The sequence below is a fragment of the Cimex lectularius genome, unplaced genomic scaffold (genome assembly GCF_000648675.2).
Source record: "Cimex lectularius strain Harlan isolate CLEC.00 unplaced genomic scaffold, Clec_2.1 scaffold30, whole genome shotgun sequence".
Lineage (NCBI taxonomy): Eukaryota > Metazoa > Arthropoda > Insecta > Hemiptera > Cimicidae > Cimex > Cimex lectularius.
Genome location: NW_019392730.1, coordinates 1,382,818 through 1,402,065, shown reverse-complemented (window position 1 = coordinate 1,402,065; position 19,248 = coordinate 1,382,818). Strand labels below are relative to the sequence as shown.

The following is a 19,248-nucleotide window of genomic DNA, read 5'->3' as shown; positions in this document are numbered from 1 at the left end:
GAAAAAACACATTAACAAAAACACTGAAAATAAAAATACACTCAAATAAACGAACAACTAATAAAAAAATCCTCGAACTAACGCATACTCATACACAAATCAAACGCAATCAAAGAAACAAACCACTAAAAAATAAACAACAACAAATACACACTCACAAAAATATAATAAAAACAACCCTCACAAACGGTTGCCACAATTTGACGATATCTATGAATATAAAACACTCATACAAACTCATTCCGGAATTATAATTTTTTTTCTCGTCACTATAAGGTAAAGGCAAATGTAAATCAATGAAAGCTGCCAGGTTCGAATCCAGCGGCCCTGCATTCGAACCCAACACACAGTATTTTATAGAACTTTTTGACTAGAATTTTTTTCCACGGTTTAATAATAAACCATTTACTTATCATCTTTTACATAACTACAAAATTGTTATGTTTACATGTTATTCCGAACACATAGCGTTATAACCATGATAATTGATACTAGAAATATATACATAAATATTATGAATTAATTACAAATGCTGTACAATGTTTGTAAATCCCAGGACCTGAAGATGATCTCAATAAAGATCGAAACGTTGGCACGGTAAAGAAAATGTTTTTCTGAAGCCTACATCACACCAGACCGCATGTCACGATTTCTGAATAATTATTAATTACAAAGCTTCTCCTGTCGTTCCAGTAATGAACTAGATGTTGCAGATTTTTTATGACCATAATCACATTAGTCAAGAGTAATTTCCTCTTTTAAAGATTTCATTGACCAAGTATTAGAAACATAATAGTTATTCAGATATCGTGAGATGCGGTCGGGTGTGATGTAGGTTTCAGAAAAACATTTTCTTTATCGTGCCAACGTTTCGATCTTTTATTGAGATCGTCTTCAGGGCCCGGGATTTACAAACAATGTTTACATTTAACATGTACATTTAGGATGTGGAGAAGTGAATTTATACAATGCAAAATATATTTTATATTCAAACAAAGTATTTCTACTCACTCAAAGTGTTTGTCTTCTGTGTAATTGTGCCATCCGTCGTGTCGTGTTGAGAGTGCCAGTGAGATTTTGCTGTTTTATGTTTATATATGTTTGGTGTTGAAGGGGTGGGGAACATAATAGTTTGCATTTTTAAGGCTGTGTTTATGGTATGTTTTGATGAATTTAATACCCGAGTTGTCGTTGGAATGTTTGGAATGCGATAAATTATGATCCGTGTGTAATTGGAAATATATACGAACGTTTTGACGTTCAATCGGATTTTGTAGCATGTTAGCGTTTCCAGTTCATTCCTCCATTAAAATCTAATTAGAATTCACGGTTCTGAGAAACTTCTGAATGGGGACTGCGCGCTGACTCTAAAGGATCATTTATCCGCCAAAGTCGATGTCATCTTATCTCCAGGGTGTTCTAAGAAGGCGGTGTGCCTTTTTAGAGGGATGTGAAACGCTGATCGATATTTCGCTTAGCTGAGAAGTGAAAGACTCTCTTCGATTAATTTCTTTTTTCTTAACAGAAGCACGGACGATTTGTACGTTTGAGACAATAAGGCGGCTGTTTTAAACTCGGATGGCCACATGGATTGGGAACTTGTTTAGAAAATGTTCATCTGAATGCGTCATTTGTTAGCGCCATTACCGAATACCAAAGCTTACACAAGCACTTCGCCGACAATGTTTAGATTTAGAAAGGGTTTCGTTTCAACGCAGACAACGGTTAAATCCCCAGGGTTTGAACCGAATGTAAACTTTCTGTCAAAAAACACGATTTGTCGTCCTACAAAAGCAAAAAGTCGAATTAAAAACCCTTCAAAACTTCCAGCCCCTGTTGAAAAAAAGACAAAATAAATGAGCTCTCTGGTTCCATTTCTTAGTCGTTAAACTTTTTTTAGTAATAGTAATGAATTCATGTTACAAGGCCGACGACCTCCCTTGTTATGGAGTCATGGTCGACTTAATACTATTAACAGAGAAGTCGACAGTCAACTGCTACACAAGTGTTTTTGGCCTTCAGTATGTTTTCACCCTCCGACTAAAAAGAATAGCGTGAAAAAAATATACATACACCGAGTGGAAGGCTTCGTTATATATATTATACAGAAAGTAAAGAAAAGTGAAGAATATGAGTGATAAAGAATTAATAACTTGGAACATTATTATTTATTAAATGAATAGATGAAGAAAGCGAGAGAAAAATAGGGAGGGAGAGAGAGAGAAATTGATTGATTGATTGATTATCGCTTTATTTAACAATCACTGGTTTCGTATCTAGGACCACTCTTACATCTAAAGTGAAATTACAGCAACGTGGTTTTATAAACTCTACTCAATCTACTGTTCACAAAATAGTTGAACAAATTAATTACCTCTTACAAACTATAAACTTGTTTCTTACCTTTGAGAGAGGGTTGGGAAGAAAGTGAGGGAGAGAGAGACAAAAAAGAGAGACAGATAGAGAAAGGGTTAAAGGAGGAAAACAGAGAGAGAGAGAGGGTTGGGGGAACAGGGAGAGAGAGAAAGAGAGATGAGAGAGGGTTGGAGAGAAAGAGACAGAGAGAGAAAATAGTGAGAGATACATAGAGGTTTGGAGATAAAAAAAATAGAGNGTGTGGGGGGGGGGTTGTAGAGGAAGAGACAGAGAGGGAAAATAGTGAGAGATACATAGAGGTTTGGAGATAAAAAAAATAGAGAGAGTGTGTGTGTGTGTGTGTGTGTGAGAGAGAGAGAGAGAGTGAGAGAGAGGGTTGGAGAGAAAGAGACTGAGAGGGAAAATAGTGGGAGAAATGTAGAAGTTTGGAAATAAAAAAATAGAGAGTGTACGTGTGAGAGAGAAAGAGTAAGAAAGAGAGAAAGAGAGAGAGAGAGAAAGGAAGGAAGGAAGGAAAGAAGTAAGAGTCATTAAAGGAATGAGAGTGATTGAGGGGACGAGCAGAATTTGAGTGAGAAGAGAGTGTCTGAATGAAAGTGAGTGAATAACATTCAGTTATATTGGAAAAACAGGGAACGGAGGAGCTTGAGAAAGAAAAGTGGCGTGAGAGAGCGAGTCAGAGTGTCAGTGAGTGAATGAGTGAAGAGAGTGAGAGAGAGGCAGAGAGGGAATGAGAGAAGAGAGAGAGAGACAAAATAGAGGAATGAAAAGTCACACGTTCAGACACAAAGCTGGCAAATCGGCAATTATAAAAATAACAAAGAAGATCGAAAACTGTAAAATACGATAAGGACTATAATTTGATATTTAAAGATATTCTAAAACTTCCGAACCAAAATTTTATTTTGATTAGCTTATTTCTTGTTCCTCCCATTCTCAAAATTTCAATCTTACTTCGTACTCGATAACAAACCAAATTGTTTATAATAGATTCGCGATTTGCCTCGTGAATTTATGCCTTCCTCCCATGTAATTTGTGAAACATGGAACAAATATGATTTTGCATTGCGAATAGAATAGCTAAAATTTGTTGTTGATTAAGTTTGAGATGTCGAGATAATAATTTGGAAATTCGATCAAAAATTCTTCTTTCTTAGTCATGTCTGCTATAGCATGCTCTATGAATGATTTATTGTCCGTTTTTGAGCTATCATATTTAATCATATTAAATGATAGACAATAAAAGTGCATGGGGACGTTTCATGAACCGACTATGAAACACTACTAATTTTATCAGAATTTTTAAATTGTCTTCGATGATTGGTCCGACATGTCATGACATGTCATATAGCTGTCTGGTTTAGTATGGTGGTGATTGTCGTTCGTGGCTTTTGTATAATTGTCAACACTCTTGTTTTTCCCACTGGCTAACAAAAGTGAAGTTTGTACTATGCTCTGCACAAACGCTCGTGCACTATCTAAAACTTTGTAAATCATTTTCCGCTAGCTATAATTCTTCGCGAGTCATGTAATCGCAGATTTCGTAAGAGCAGTTGGCTGTCTTTTATCGCGGTGAATTGAATTTAGCTTTCTACGACCGTTTTACGCGGAGGAAAATATACGGAAAGGATTATTTTGGTAGCGGGGAAGTCATGCGGGGCCCTAGGTCGGAAGCGGCGAACCGTGACTTCATTAGTCGGCCCCGGGGCGTCATCGTGACAACACTCCATCCAGGCGTCGTACTGCTGAAATGTGAGTTTTTCGTCGGTTTCTCCTTTCCCTACGAGTCACTGGGTGGTTTTGCGCGTAAGGTCTCGATTTTTGTGGTATTTCCGAAGCCGTCCGACGCCCCATGAATGTCAATTGTTCTTCCGCGACAGGAAGTCGTCCGTTGTGGAATGTTCTTTGGTTCGGCCTGAAAGAAGGTCGTCATCCCATTTCCACTAACAAAAACAAACGTTTTATTCGGCTTCCCAATTTTTAAAATACATGGCCAGCTCGTGACCAACAGCCAATTCATTTATCTTAACGCAAAATCCAATAGTTTCAACAATATCCTTATAATATTGATAGTCAACCACAAACTGCATCTTTCTTTTAAATCTCCCAATTTTAACACTGCTTTAAAAATAATTCCATATTCGAATTTCTAACAAAACAAGTTTATTTCTCAATAAAGAAATAAAATATTATCGGAAAATAAACTAAAATCTTTTGATAATACAAATAAGACTCTTTTTAAGTCATACTTTTTTCACTACCTATCTCTACATTCTGCATTTTTCTCGCTGTGTAACATTTTTCTCCTATACCAATATCTCATGTCAAATTTATGAAAATTGACGAACCTCTAACTTTTTCTCTTCGTGGATCTCTCACTCTCTCTCCCTGATCTCTCTCTTTTCATATCTATCTTTTTAGTCTTTTCAACATTATCTGCACATTTCTTCTCTTTCCATAACCCTTTATTTTCACTTCTATCATCTCGTACTCTGTATCTCTATATGTCTCTTTCCGTCTTTCTCATTATCTCTGTCTTTTTCTCTTTCTCTCTCTCTCACCCTCTCCATCTTTTGTTCTCTCACCCTTCTTTCTGTCTCTTTCGTTCTCTCTCTCTCACCCTGGTCTCTCTCTTTTAATATCTCCCTTTTTCGCTCTTTCCAACTCTATCTACAGGGTGTCCCAGTTCCTTCTGATGAAACTCAGGGAATCGATTCTACTCTTCGTTTGGAACAAAAAATGCTCAGGAGAAAATTTTCGGAAAGTTCTCTATTTTGAAGATATTCGTCAATTTAGGTTTTTTCAACTTTTTACTACCTTACCACATAAAAACGCTTACAACTTCCAAAATGTTGAGAATACAATAAATCCAATTACACCATTTGAAATAACGCTAAATTTGCTGTAAGTTACTTCTATTTCCATTAATCTGAATGATATAAAATGTCAGCCAATATCAGTTGGAACATGTCAAAATTACAAAATTTAAAATTTTGGTCATGATTGTACGTTCTACTGAGGTTACAAAAAAATACCTACAACTTGTCAAATTTCACAAAAACTTTTCCATCTAATATGCTTTACGTTGATATATCCAGGTTTTTAAATAACGTTCTAGTAGAGTTGAAAAATAACAATTGGAAGTTCGAAAACGTGAGCTAAGGTAAATTGGAGGGGGGGGGTAGAAATAAGGGTTCTAGAAATATTAATATTATTTTACAAAACGAGTTCTAATTGATTTATTTCTAAGTTTTTGTAAGCTCAGTAGAACGTGCAGTCATGACCAAAATTTTAAATTTTGTAATTTTGACATGTTCCAACTGATATTGGCTAACATTTTATATCATTCAGATTATTGCAAATAGAAGTATCTTACAACAAATTTAGCGTTCTTTCAAATGGTGTAATTGGATGTGTAGTCTCAACATTTTGTAAGTTTTTATGTGATAAGGTAGTGAAAAGTTGAAAAAAACTAATTGACGAATATCTTCAAAATAGTGAACTTTCCGAAAATTTTCTCCTGGGCATTTTTTCCTCCAAATGAAGAGTAGAATCCCTTCCTTGAGTTTCGTCAGAAGGAACTGGGGCACCCTGTATATATTTATTTTCTTTCTACAACTCTTTCGTTTCCGTTCAGTCATCTCGTACTCTCTATGTCTGCCTCTTTCCGTCTTTCTCTTTCTCGTTCGTTCTCTCTCTCTCTCTCTCTCTCTCTCTCTCTCTCTCTCTCTCTCTCATTCACTCTGTCTCACCCTCTCCCTCTTTCACCCTCTCACTCTTCTCTCTGTCGCTCTCGTTTTCTTTCTCTCTCTCTCTTTCTCTTTCTTTCTCTCCCTCCCTGATCTCTCTCTTTTAATATCCCTCTTTTTCACTCTTTCCAACGCTATCTTCCTTCTTTCTTCCTTTTCCTTCTATCATCCCGTACACTCTATCTCTATCTGCCTCTTTCCATTTTTCTCTTTCTCGTCGTTCGTTCTCTCTCTCTCTCTCTCTCTCTCTCTCTCTCTCTTTTTCTCTCTCTCTCTCTTTCTTTCTTTCTTTCTTTCTTTCTTTCTTTCTTTCTTTCTTTCTCTCTCTCTCTCTCTCTCTCTCTCTCTCTCTCTCAGACTCTCAGACACACACACACAAATAAACCCATACACATGCACGTGTACCCAGCAGCTCATATGCTCTTTCTCTAGCGAAATTAAAATAGCCATGCACCTACAGACCTGAACTAGATTTAAATTAAATGACTTAATTATGTTAACAGTGTTTTTATTCTAATTGATTTATTAGGTAATATTTTAAAAAATGGGGAAAAAAGGAAATCCAATTTATTAAATGTTTTTCCTCAACTTAAGCGATGGACTGTCTGCAAATTGGCAACTTAGCCATGATTGATCAGCGAGCCGCGCCAACAATGTTATATATTTGCTCACTGGTTTTTAAGCATCACAATTTTTGTTTTTACTTTTTCAATGGATTTCTTGTTAGTTACTAAGATTAACACATACATTATAAGCGAGAACAATTTGGAAAATATAGAAATCGTGCATAAATTGTTTTTAAAGTTAGAAATTTGAACAAATATTAGGTTTTTAGTTCAAAGAAGAAATTCAAAAGGAAACGATTTCCTGTTTACTCCCCCGTGACCGTGATTCCAAAAATACATGAGTTGATTAATGAATTACTTACTCGTGTAAATTTACATTTTTAATTGAACATAACTTTTCAATTTTGAAGATTTTCATTTAGCTTAAAAGTTAATTACATTGAGTCACATCTTTCTACTTTATTACGGCCAACATTTTTATAAGTAGAAGAATTTTTATTTCAAAGCCCATGTTTGAGATTTAAAAACTCTTTTTTTTTAGTTTACTTAGGAATTTTATTATGAAAGTTGTACAAAACTCTCCAAATATATGACTTGTGCAATTTTTTTTTAAATAATTGAATCTATTGAAATTTGATGATATATTTAAGATAAAAATTATTTATGCAAGTCATCATTAGCCTAATGAATCCTATGCCAGTTTTTAAGCATTTTAATTGCAATTTTTGAAGCTTGAAATAACAGCTCCGCATTTTTGTTTCTAGATGAACCAAGATGCAACTCAGGCTCTTGGGAAGAAAGCCCGCACGAACAATCTCGCCGAAGCTCTTGCTCAGATGTCGACTTGTCCTCAGGAGATGAAAGCAAGTATGTCGATCGGTTATCTTTATTTTCTGTTGTTTCTTCTCCTCCGAGTTGAAATGGAATACTGCAATTTAACAGATACGGTTTTGGTTCCAGGGGTTTGGACGGCAAAGGCCGGCCAGGGTCGAAACGAGGGATCTGGAGGAAAAGTTCCCCAGAGCCTGGAGGAGGCAGCACATCGATAGGCCGCCTTTCGAAGCTTTTTTCAAAAAAGAAATCCCTCCAGGCCATCGAGGCCGAACCCAGAGGAAAAATGCCTTTACTACCTGAGGTTGGTGAATATAATTTATATAATTAATTACTGTGGAATGTAGAATTATTGGTTCTTGCAATTTTATGAAACAAAAATTATGCTGCAAAGTCCAGTATGTTCTTTGACTGTCTTCCTTCTTCCTTGTTTTGATTCCTGACAGATTTTTGATTATATCTTCTTCCAATGGCATCTGCTTTTCCATTTTCATCAATTAATGCATGTTAAGACCCTGTGAAATGCTACTTGAACGAATAGCGTCCATTTCTCAATTGGGTGAATGCTCAAATGTTCTGAGTATGGTATTTTATGACCTAAACAACATGACATCCCAGCAGCTTCTTCAATTCTCATACGAGTCTACCAGCAGATCAAATCTTTCCTTCAAGCCTTTTTAAGTCATTCCTTAAATCCATCTTTTATTTCGTTTATGGTCTCTCAACTTTGTCTCAGTTTTCTTGAGTAATAATCGAATATTTGTAATTTCGACTTTTCCAATCATTTGCTCTGTCAGACACATTTCAGGTCAAAATAAGATATACAAAACTAAAAATCACCTTAAACATGATTGTAAAAACCAATTTTTTTTCTTTCATTGTTTTCAATTTTATGTTAATTTTTTGTTTTTGTACATAAATTATTATTATTTTTATTTCATAGGAAGAAGAGTGCAATATGACACATAGGAGAGTCATGTCTCCGAGTTTACCACCTCCCCCACACAATCTCAGCCCTCAGCAGATCAAAACGAGGCATATAGTCGAGGCGATAGTGCAATCCGAAAACTCTTACCTTGCCACATTAAGAAAACTAGTCCATGTAAGTCAACAATTTTTTTTCTTATTATTTATTCAGAATTTAATAATAAAAAAAAACAATTAACAGGAGTATAAGAAACCACTAGAAGAATCCAGCCCGGCATTGTTAAGCCCTGGAAAAATCCAAACTATATTCCACCGTCTTCCTGAGATACTCCAGTGCCATACGCTCTTCAGCATCGCGCTTGCTGAAGCAGTGGCAAACTGGGACCAAGAACACAGGATAGGCGACGTTTTTGTCGCATCATTTTCAAAAGCAGTAGTTCTCGACATTTACAGCGATTTCATCAACAACTTCTCCCTCGCTATGGATGTTGTGAGAACAGAGACCAAAAAGAAACCCGCTCTAGCTGATTTTTTCAAGGTTTGTTGTAATTTAAAAATAAAAAAATAAAATAAAGTTTTGTTTATTCTTTTAAATTTATTTTCAGACTAGGCAGAACAGTTCACACGATCGTCTTTCATTTTTCGGCCTGATGGTCAAACCAGTCCAAAGATTTCCTCAGTTTATACTTTTTCTTCAAGTCAGTCTCATTTCAACGAAACATTTCTATGACCAACTCCATGAAAATTAAGATAATTTTTTTTAAATAATTCCACAGGACCTTCTTCAAAATACCGGTCACGGTCATCCAGAAAGAATGGTTCTCCAGCTTGCGCTTACCAAACTTGAATCGCTCGCGGAGCTTCTGAACGAAAGGAAGCGTGAGGCAGAACAGGCTCAAGCTTTTAGACAAATGATGAGATGTGTTTCCGCCAAGATGCCGACAGCTGCACAGCACAAGTACCTCATTAGGCATGATGATGTTACCCAATTAGTAAGTAAATATTACTCAAATCTCGCAAAAAAAAATTTAATGCGTTTGATTTTATTAATAGGAAGTTAATTCATGCGGTATGATAAGCAAACTAAAGAACAGAAGGCTCCTCCTGCTAAATGACCAACTCGTCTGCGTAGCGCTTAGCAGCAAGGAAGAAAACGTAAACTCACAGCTTCGGCTCACTTTCAAATGGAGCTGCTCGATAAATGACGTTCAGGTCATTGAAAGCTCAGGCTCACCCACGCTGAGCCGCCTTCTGACACCAAACGGAAGTCTTGCTTCCACCAACTCGTCAGGAACTTCAGACAGCCTTTGCATGGAAATGAGTCAACTCATGCATGATTACCAAGTCATCAGCAGGATCCACGATCTGACTCACAACCTCAAAGGCCAATACCAGGTAATTATTAAAAATAAATTTCAAAGACGAACAGTTTTATTGCTTTTCTAAGCTTGTTGAAAGTGACTCATGTTTTTCTTTAATATCTAATACTTTTATTACAGTTTCAGTGAAGTGCCTTTAAAATTTATTAACAAAAACTATAGGGTGGCAATTTTTTTAATATTTCAGCTATAGCACCTCTTTCTCTCTTTCTTTGTACATACTTTAAAAAAATTCCTCAATTATTGTATGTTGCTTTTTTAAAGAAATTTTTCATTTTTCTGCAAAAATGACCATTTCAAGAGTAAAGAAGAAAATTGATTTATTTCTTATGTCTAAAAACTATTTAGAATCATGGAACTTACCCCAAATTAGCTTTCTTCTCCAGCTCAATATTTTGCCAAAGTTTAGAAGGTTTATCCTCTTAGGGAAACGGTCCATTGCTCAAATGGAGTAGTAGCCTGAAGGTGCGTGGTCAGGACAATTTGGTGCATTACATCCATGATTATAAAACAGCTTGTGTGTACTGTATAATGTCCTGTTCCTGTATCTCGGTGGTGTGTCCTTCATTGTAAATTATTGTACAATTGAGATTGTTTTGATACTAGTAATTAGATTGCTAGGACTAGGAGTGCTGACTCCTCTTTACGACCTTGCGCACCGTGACCAATATTAGTCAATTGAGCAACAACATTAGCTAGAGCTCTTTCTTAAGCTTAAAGCATTTTACCAGCTCGAAGAGTTTTGTTAAGGCATCACGTATCCTTTTAGTGGGGAATACACTTACCTGATGCAATACAATGCAACATGACCCGGAGCCCCCTGATGCCAATCCGATGTCCAATTTTCCCAGAAGATTGAAATATCCCCATGCAAATTTTCATTACGACACACAACATTTGCTTATTCTATGCTACGCAATGCAACAAGTTTCCAAGAACAGATGTGCATACCCTACCAAAACAGACAAGGTGTTGGGTAATGTCGCATTGCGTGGCGTGGACTTGCTGTTGAACAGATGTGCACACCCTACCAAAACTAGACAAGGCGATGGGTCACATTGCGTTGCATAGCGTGGACTTGATGTCGAACAGATGTGCACACCCGACAAAAACGAAACGAAGTGTCGGGTCATATCGTGTTGTGTGGCATGCACTTGATGTTGAACAGATGTGCACAGCCTACCAAATCAGATAAAGAGTCAGGTCATGTTGCGTTACGTGGTGTGGGCTTGATGTCGAACAGATGTGCACACCCGACAAAAACGAAACGAAGTGTCGGGTCATATCGTGTTGTGTGGCACGCACTTGATGTTGAACAGATGTGCACAGCCTACCAAATCAGATAAAGAATCAGGTCATGTTGCGTTGCGTGGTGTGGACTTGATGTCGAACAGATGTGCACATCCAACAAAAACGAAACGAAGTGTCGGGTCATATCGTGTTGTGTAGCACGCACTTGATGTTGAACAGATGTGCACAGCCTACCAAATCAGATAAAGAGTCAGGTCATGTTGCGTTGCGTGGTGTGGACTTGATGTCGAACAGATGTGCACACCCGACAAAAACGAAACGAAGTGTCGGGTCATGTCGTGTTGTGTGGCACGCGCTTGATGTTGAACAGATGTGCACAGCCTACCAAATCAGATAAAGAGTCGGGTCATGTTCCGTTGCGTGGTGTGGACTTAATGTCGAACAGATGTATTTGCTCACCCTATCAAAATAGACAAGGTGTTAGGAAGTGTTGGGTCACATCTCATTGTGTGGCATGCACTTGATGTCGAAAAGATGTGCACACGCTACCAAAACTAGACAAGATGTTGAGTAGTGGCGGGTCACATCGCATTGTGTGGCATGCACTTGATGTCGAACAGCTGTGCTCACCCTACTAAAATGAGACAACGCATCAGGTTATGCCGCATTGGGTGGTGTGAGCTTGTTGTTGAACAGATGTGCACACCCTACCAAAGCAGACAAGGCGATGGATCACATTGCATTGCATAGCGTGGACTTGATGTTGAACAGATGTATTTACTCACCCTATCAAAATAGACAAGGTGTTAGAAAGCATTGGGTCACATCTCATTGTGTGGCATGCACTTGATGTTGAACAGATGTGCTCACCCTACCAAAAGAGACAAGGCGTCAGGTCACATCGCAGTGCATTGCATCTAGTAGTGTGTTCCTTACTTTAGGCCTTGTCTTGACCTCTCCCAGGAGTAGGAATATCATCTTGCACAGGTCTTCATACCAATAGTGGTCTGCTTTCTCTTCTTCTTCCCATCAATATCTGCACAGGCTTCTGCTGCTCTGAGTCTATACATATGACTGGAGCTTTCAGTGTCCAGTAAGCAGTCCTACTATCATTCTTGTTCTAACATGCCTTAAGTTTAGACCAGCATGCTGTCAAATATATTCGCCGTATGAATTGTCAAAGCCCACAAAAAAGTGAAACATGACAAAAATCCCTGAGTGATGAACGAGTTGGTTATGGCATCCGACTCATGTATTTGCAATTTCATTCGAGGATAATTTGAAAAAGTATTTTCAAGTGGTCTGGCCCCTTTCCGCAACGCCCAAGATTTAATGGAGGTCAAGCCTTGCTCTCTTTTTGTTATTAACAATCAATTATACAAAATTTGCTCAGAGAGTGGCAGTCAATTTTCTTCCTTAATTGCATACCAAAATTTGGTGTCATTTCCAATAGCAAATTTAGAATTATACTGTACCATTACATTGGAAGTGGATTAACAGTGGATAGGAAAAGAATTAATAGCATTTATCAATTTTTTTTAAATGGTCCTTTTTTTCTACACCCCTGTATATTTTTACAAATTGGTTCATTTTTGCTTTAGGAACCTTTTTTATATAAAAATTATTAACATTATGGTACAATAAATTTTTAAAATTTGACATGGTACTTATTTACTTAGGGATGTTTCACACTTCATTTAACTCTATTTTGATTATCGTACCTTTTCCTGTAATATAATATATAAGTTTATTTTAAAAGTAACATTGAAATATGAAATTATCTTAATTATACAATGAATTGGAATAAAAACCAAGTGTAAGATCAAAATAAATTTAGTTAAATTTATTAAATCCATTTTAAATAAACTTAATCCGATATTATCCATATTTCCATTACAATTAAATTAACTTAATTCTATATTTCTTCAATATTCCTGATTTTTTCCTATTTTAATATTTTTGCTTATAATTAAGGTAGTTTTTATTTCCCTCAAAATTATTGGCCTCTTTCTTAATTTTGTCTACTACATCTGAATTTATTATCAGAATATCTTTTTTTTACAACTGGTCCTAGCCTCTGAATTTGTTACAGCATAGCCCTCCTGGTAGAAACCAAACAACCCACCATGAAAATTCGTTTACCGATCCCCTCGGGGTGAGTGGGTGTTCTGGAATTTTTTTCATTTTTATTTCAAAAGCCAATTCTTTCTCTTTTATATTTTCTTTCAAAATGCTAGATTATTAAACTGCCTGAATTAGGCTTTTTCTCATTTGTTGATATGCACTTTCATTTTTAGAAACTTTATCGTGTTTGTCTTGTATGTAGTTCTTTTCCTTTTTGCTTTTGGAAATTGTGTTTGTGTTTTTTTCATTATTTTGTTATAGATTTTCTATTTGCAAGATTATTATTATTATTATTATTATTTGTACTGAACCGTCAGCCACCTTTATATTGTGACTGTAGTTAAAATTAAATCAATTTAATTGACCAACACATTAAATTTAGGCTGGGCAATATAAAGTTAACAAAGAGACTTAACGTATTAAAAGCTTACAACTTAGAAATATGAATTATCTTGTTATGTTGGCTATTTGGTTTTGCATGATGTGGTTAGACTTGTCCTAGAGGCACGTCTTTGTTTATTAAATATAAATTTAACAATTTAAATATTCCTTTTTGTTTGTTAAGGAAGTCAATGCTGACATTACAAGAAGCCTTTTAGATAACATTCAGAGGGAAATTCAGCGTAAGGACGAACAGATGGCTTGGCTAGATTCTTGCTGTCTTCAAGTCATGTTACGAGGAAAAGACGAGACTTATACATTCCAAATGAACAGCCAAGAAGCGAGAAAGGAATGGATAACGGGTAGGTTTGATGATTGTTTTTGTTTTGTTGAAATTTTAAGCAAGTTTTTTTCTTCTAGAATTAAGACTTGCTCGTCTAGCTCTGGACACGAATAATTCACCATCGTGGGAAGTCCCTGAGCAGGAGCTTCGGCCTTCGACAAAAATGCCTCTTTTCGTCGCCGCACATCCTGTCTACACATCAGACCCGACCTCAGAGGTGAATATCAAACTCCGTCGAGCATTCAAGTTTTCAGGCTAAGCTCCAAAAACAAAGAATTTACAGGTCATGTGTGGCTGCTACTACAGCACGACGTGCGGAAAAACGGGCTATCTCTGGGTATGCACGTACGACGGGAACGACAGTCACATTTCAATCGCTCAAACCTGGCAGACTTCCCTCAAAGCCTTGACCCAATTGCAGATCACTGGGACCAAAGTTACGGCGATGGAGTACGTGAGGAGTATGGACACCGTGTGGTTAGGAACAGCAAACAATAGGTTTGTGCTTACTGATTCAAATAACATAAAGTTGTAAAATAAGTCCATAGCATCAATGTACAATTCTGATACTTATAAGCAACATATGAATCATTTTGTTTTGCTATCTGTTGCCATTTGCCCATTTTCTATGTAATTTTCTAATTCCATCCTCCTAGAAAACCTTAGGAATTAATTGAATTTTCCCTACTTTTTGCCTTTTTGTCGCCGAGAATCAAATAGATTACACGACATTTGAAAAATGGCAAAAAGGAGGTTCAAACTGAGGTTGAGATGGGAAGTTAGTGCCCGAGGTGGTCGAAGTCACGATAGCTCAAGTGGTAGAGTAGCGGCGTATCAAGCCGAAGGTCGTGGGTTCGAATCGTGACACTGACTTTTTTACCTCAACTTAAAAAAAACCTTAATTAATTGAATTTTATGTTTGTTTGAAATTGATTATTCTGGTGTGTTTTGCACCACAAACATCACTATACTCATCACAAATTTTCTTGGCAGTCTGAGTGATTTTTCCATTTGCAGTAATAAAAAAAAAAAATTGAAATTTTGAAAGTAGACTATTTTTACTCCATGTTAAATTAGCAAAACCCTTGTAAAATTGTGAGATCTCAAATCAAACTGACCAATAAAAACACTTTAACGAATTGCTTTTCAGAGTGTGTAAACAAAAATGACTAAAGCATTGTTTCAAAGCACAAGAGGTATAAAACCGAATTTTGGAAAACTGCTACAGACTTATTTTGCAACGCAATAAATTGTTAATGGCAATATTTAACATTCAGATTCAATGATTGCAGGCTATTGATGTACTCAGTTTGTGAAATTGAAAGACCGGAATTATCGAACAGCCTCCAAATCGACGGAGATGTGATATCTATTAAAGTTCACTGTGATAATGTTTTCATTTCGTTAATGACTGGGAGGCTGTTGATGTTCAGGAGGCATTCAGTCGTTACAGAACCGGAGGAAATTTGCCTTGGCTCTGATCCCGTAGCTTGCATATTACCAATAAACCTTTCAATTTATGCTGCTACAGGGAAAACAATAACTGTAATAAGTGCCATCACCGGCGAGCTACAGGTACAGCAACAAAAATCTACTAAAACAAACACTAAAAATAGAAGTGACCTTTTTTTTCTTTTAGAAAACCTTTACAGTTCAACATGATCATCTTGGTGGACATATCAGCTTGATGGCACATTCTGGTGTTGGGTTATGGCTCGCTTTGGCTAATTCTAGTACAATATGCCTCTACCATACAGAAACATTCAAGCATTTACAAGTAAATATTAATCAGTAAATTCACTAATTTCGTGGTCCGCTTGACCAATTAATTTATTACAATTAATTAAGGTTTTTAGTTGAGATAAAAAAGTCAATGACACGAGCGGGACTCGAACACACGATGTTCGGCTTGATACGCTGCTGCTCTACCACTTGGGCTATCGTGAGTTCGAACCACTCGGACACCAACTTCCCATCTCAACCCCACCTTTTGAATTTTCCCTCCTTTTTGCCCTTTTGACGCCGAGAATCAAATAGATTACACGACATTTGAAAAATGGCAAAAAGGAGGGAAAATTCAAAAAGGTGTGGTTGATGTAGGAAGTTAGTGTCCGAGTGGATCGAGGTCACGATAGCTCAAGTGGTAGAGCAGTGGCATATCAAGCCGAAGATCGTGGGTTCGAATCCCGCTCGTGCCATTGACTTTTTTATCTCAACTAAAAACCTTAATTAATTGTAATTAATCAGTAAATTTTTTGTTATGCGAATAATATAATATATATATTTTTTTTAGGATATTAATGTAGCAAGTAATGTTGTTCGGATAACGAGGTGTCAGGGGCCAGTTACAGTCACTGGTCTTATGGCTGTCAAGGGTCTTCTCTGGGTCGGTACCGATTCCGGCTTAGCGCTTACAGTGCCTCTACCGAGGCTGGAAGGCGTTCCGATTATTTCAGGCAGGGTAAACGTGTCGTACCACGGCCATTCGGGCCCGCTGTCTCTCCTTTTGCCTCTGCACGACCCTCCTACTGTCCACAAGCGTCCGGCGTCCAAAGCGCTCGCATCCGATGTCTACGGGCTATACGGCCAGCTCATGTACGTCAAGGATTATGAAGAGACTGAAGCGGAATGGACTCAAGTCAGCAGGCCCGATACCATGTCGAGGAACGAGTCGAAACGCGAGCACACGCTTATTACAATAACGGGTGGCCAGGGTTATATCAACTACCAACAATGTTGCTATAAAAACATTACTAATCTCGCTCATGTAGTCATTTGGGAAATGAAACTTTAGTGTGTCACGGTCAATTCTGCCAGGGCTTAAAATTTTACAAATTTCTAGTTTTTTTGCTCGAACTTTTGAACAAAGCCTATGCACAATTTTCTATATATATTTTTATGTATAGTTAATTTGGTGTGTATAACTTTTTATTGACGGTGTATTGTAGTCCTCTTAGAAATAAATACAGTTTTTAATGTTAATTACAACTTATATATTGTTTTGTTGTTTTTAACATATTTTATGCAAAAAATTAACCAAATCTTTTTAGTTATTTAATTTATAATTCTACCAATTAATTAGTCTTTTGTTTTGTAATTAAATACCGTTTTCATTTTGTTCCCTTGCATAAACGCTTAAAATACATTTTATCCGTGTATACTCTGGCTAGGTGCTATATTTCAAGTTGTTTTTTCATTTTGTTCAGTCTATCTTTTTGTACATGGAAGTGTAGAGATGTAAATAATTTGAGTTAGATTTTTTTTTTTACATTTTATGTAAATAAAGCATTACCCTGTATTTATATTACCAAAACAAAATTATATTTGTTAAAAATAAATATAATTTGTATATAAAGGAAGTTGCACTAAATTAATGCTCTGTTGAAGGATGTTATTGAACTTGTAATTGTACTGTACCTGAAGGAATATAAATAAATTAACACTTCTGTCAAAAATGACTCGTTTATTTATTTATTGTTTTAAACCATTTTCTTACATTACCATCTTAACATTATGTAACTGAGGAAATTTTAATGATGATGTTAAAACATCACATCCTCGAGGAATTCAAACCTATGATAATGCACTGCAATAAATTTTATTCTCACAGAACAATAATTTTCACTGACTTGTATTGAACGCAAGATGTAGAGAAGCCATTCAATTCCAAATCATTTTTGGCTGCGGATAATGATAACATTTATAAAGCCCTCCTCACTTGTAAATTTAAATTGAAGAGCATAATTGGAAAAACAATAAATAAAAAATAAATTAAGAAAAAATTGGAAAAGAAAAGAAAAAGAAAGAAAGAGAGAAAAGGAAAGAAAAAGAAAGAAGAAAGAGAGAAAAGGATAGAAAAAGAAAGAAGAAAGAGAGAAAAGAAAAGAAGGAAAGAAGAAAGAGAGAAAAGAAAGAGACAAAAGGAAAGAAAAAGAGAGAAAAGAAAAGAAGGAAAGAAGAAAAATAGAGAGAAGGAAAGGAAAATAAAGAAGAAATCGAGGAAAGAAAAGAAAAAGAAAGAGACAAAAGGAAAGAAAGAGAGAAAAGAAAAAACAAACAAAGAAGAAAGAGAGAAAAGAAAGAAGAAACTTAAAAATCAAATTAAAAGCAAAAATTAACAAATAATTGTGAAATATTAATTGTAGGGCGCCCTGGCTAATCCCTATAATAGAGTGATGGCTAATTAGTAATAAAATTAATAATAACAAAGGTAAAAGAAAAAAAAAACTATTAAAAAGAAAAGTTAAATTATGCAGACTTGGTCACTTACTGGCTTTGTCTACTACACTCGTGGGTTTTTGATGTTACTCAAATGGGATTCGGCTTTGCACCATCAAAGCAGTTTGTGCAAAGATGGCCCCAAGGTGAAATGAATTTGAGTAACATAAAAAATGAGGGGCGTCAGTGGCCATAGCGGTTTAGAAATTGGCTCAGCACTCATCACTGTAAGGCAAAGGTCCCATGTTCTTATAAATGGGCTTTTTTCAAAAACACCGACACACCGGGGGTTCATATAACCTCATAGTTGAATCATGTGTGTAGATGAATCTGGTGTCGGTGTCCACCAACTCAGATCAACTCCCACCATCAACTATAAAGAAATGAGTAAACCTTAAAACAACCCTTCAAGAAAGGAGTGGTCAGAATCTAACAAATACTGTCCAACCCCATCAAATTTGAAAGATTTTGATGTGGATGGTGTAGAATACCAAATTGATGATATTGTAAAGGGAAGAGTTAAAAGGGAGTTTACTAATCTATATAGCCTGGTCAAAAATATCTAATTTGTTTAGTTTAATTTGTTTATTGTCTAGTTTTACTTATTTATAGTCTTGTTCTATTTGTTTATTGAATAACACATGGATATCAAAACCGTGCGAGCAACAAACACAGTGGATCAAACATTGTACAGTCGAATGTATGGTCTTACAGACGAACCCGGTGAGAACAGACAGAACAGGATGATCATTGATGAATAAGATGCAGTTTCATCAAAATAAATTTGATCAAAACGAAAATTGATTAATATGTACACCATTGTGGACCAGATTGATAAATTTAAGCGCACATCAAGCTAAATTTCAATGTATATAAGCAAATTGTTTCTTGAAAATAGACTTGACAATAAAATTATTTGTTTTGTAAGGGTAAGTTACAACCTTAGTTCCTCTTATGTTTTGCGAGATGATGAACCTGCAATTTGATCCTTACTAATCATCTTTATCTACATATCGTCTTCAGTCGGTCTAAGCAAACATACTCAGCACTAAAGATGCCAAATACGAAAATGCATGTGACGACCAACCGAGAGAGGGTAGGCA

General features: G+C 36.2%; 1 protein-coding gene across 1 annotated transcript in view; it reads left to right on the top strand.

Moving 5' to 3' along the window:
- Window positions 1-17,385, top strand: part of LOC106662542 (rho guanine nucleotide exchange factor 10-like) — a 204,313-nt gene extending 186,928 nt beyond the window's left edge. Inside the window, exons 5-17 of the mRNA XM_014386715.2 lie at window positions 7,456-7,558; window positions 7,634-7,826; window positions 8,466-8,624; window positions 8,691-8,987; window positions 9,055-9,147; window positions 9,226-9,441; window positions 9,503-9,844; window positions 13,769-13,946; window positions 14,005-14,144; window positions 14,211-14,425; window positions 15,220-15,502; window positions 15,567-15,704; window positions 16,221-17,385. Coding sequence (XP_014242201.1) covers window positions 7,456-7,558; window positions 7,634-7,826; window positions 8,466-8,624; window positions 8,691-8,987; window positions 9,055-9,147; window positions 9,226-9,441; window positions 9,503-9,844; window positions 13,769-13,946; window positions 14,005-14,144; window positions 14,211-14,425; window positions 15,220-15,502; window positions 15,567-15,704; window positions 16,221-16,721 — 2,858 coding nt within the window. The 3' untranslated portion in view covers window positions 16,722-17,385. The remainder of the gene's footprint in view (window positions 1-7,455; window positions 7,559-7,633; window positions 7,827-8,465; window positions 8,625-8,690; window positions 8,988-9,054; window positions 9,148-9,225; window positions 9,442-9,502; window positions 9,845-13,768; window positions 13,947-14,004; window positions 14,145-14,210; window positions 14,426-15,219; window positions 15,503-15,566; window positions 15,705-16,220) is intronic.
- Window positions 17,386-19,248: the final 1,863 nt, after the last annotated feature.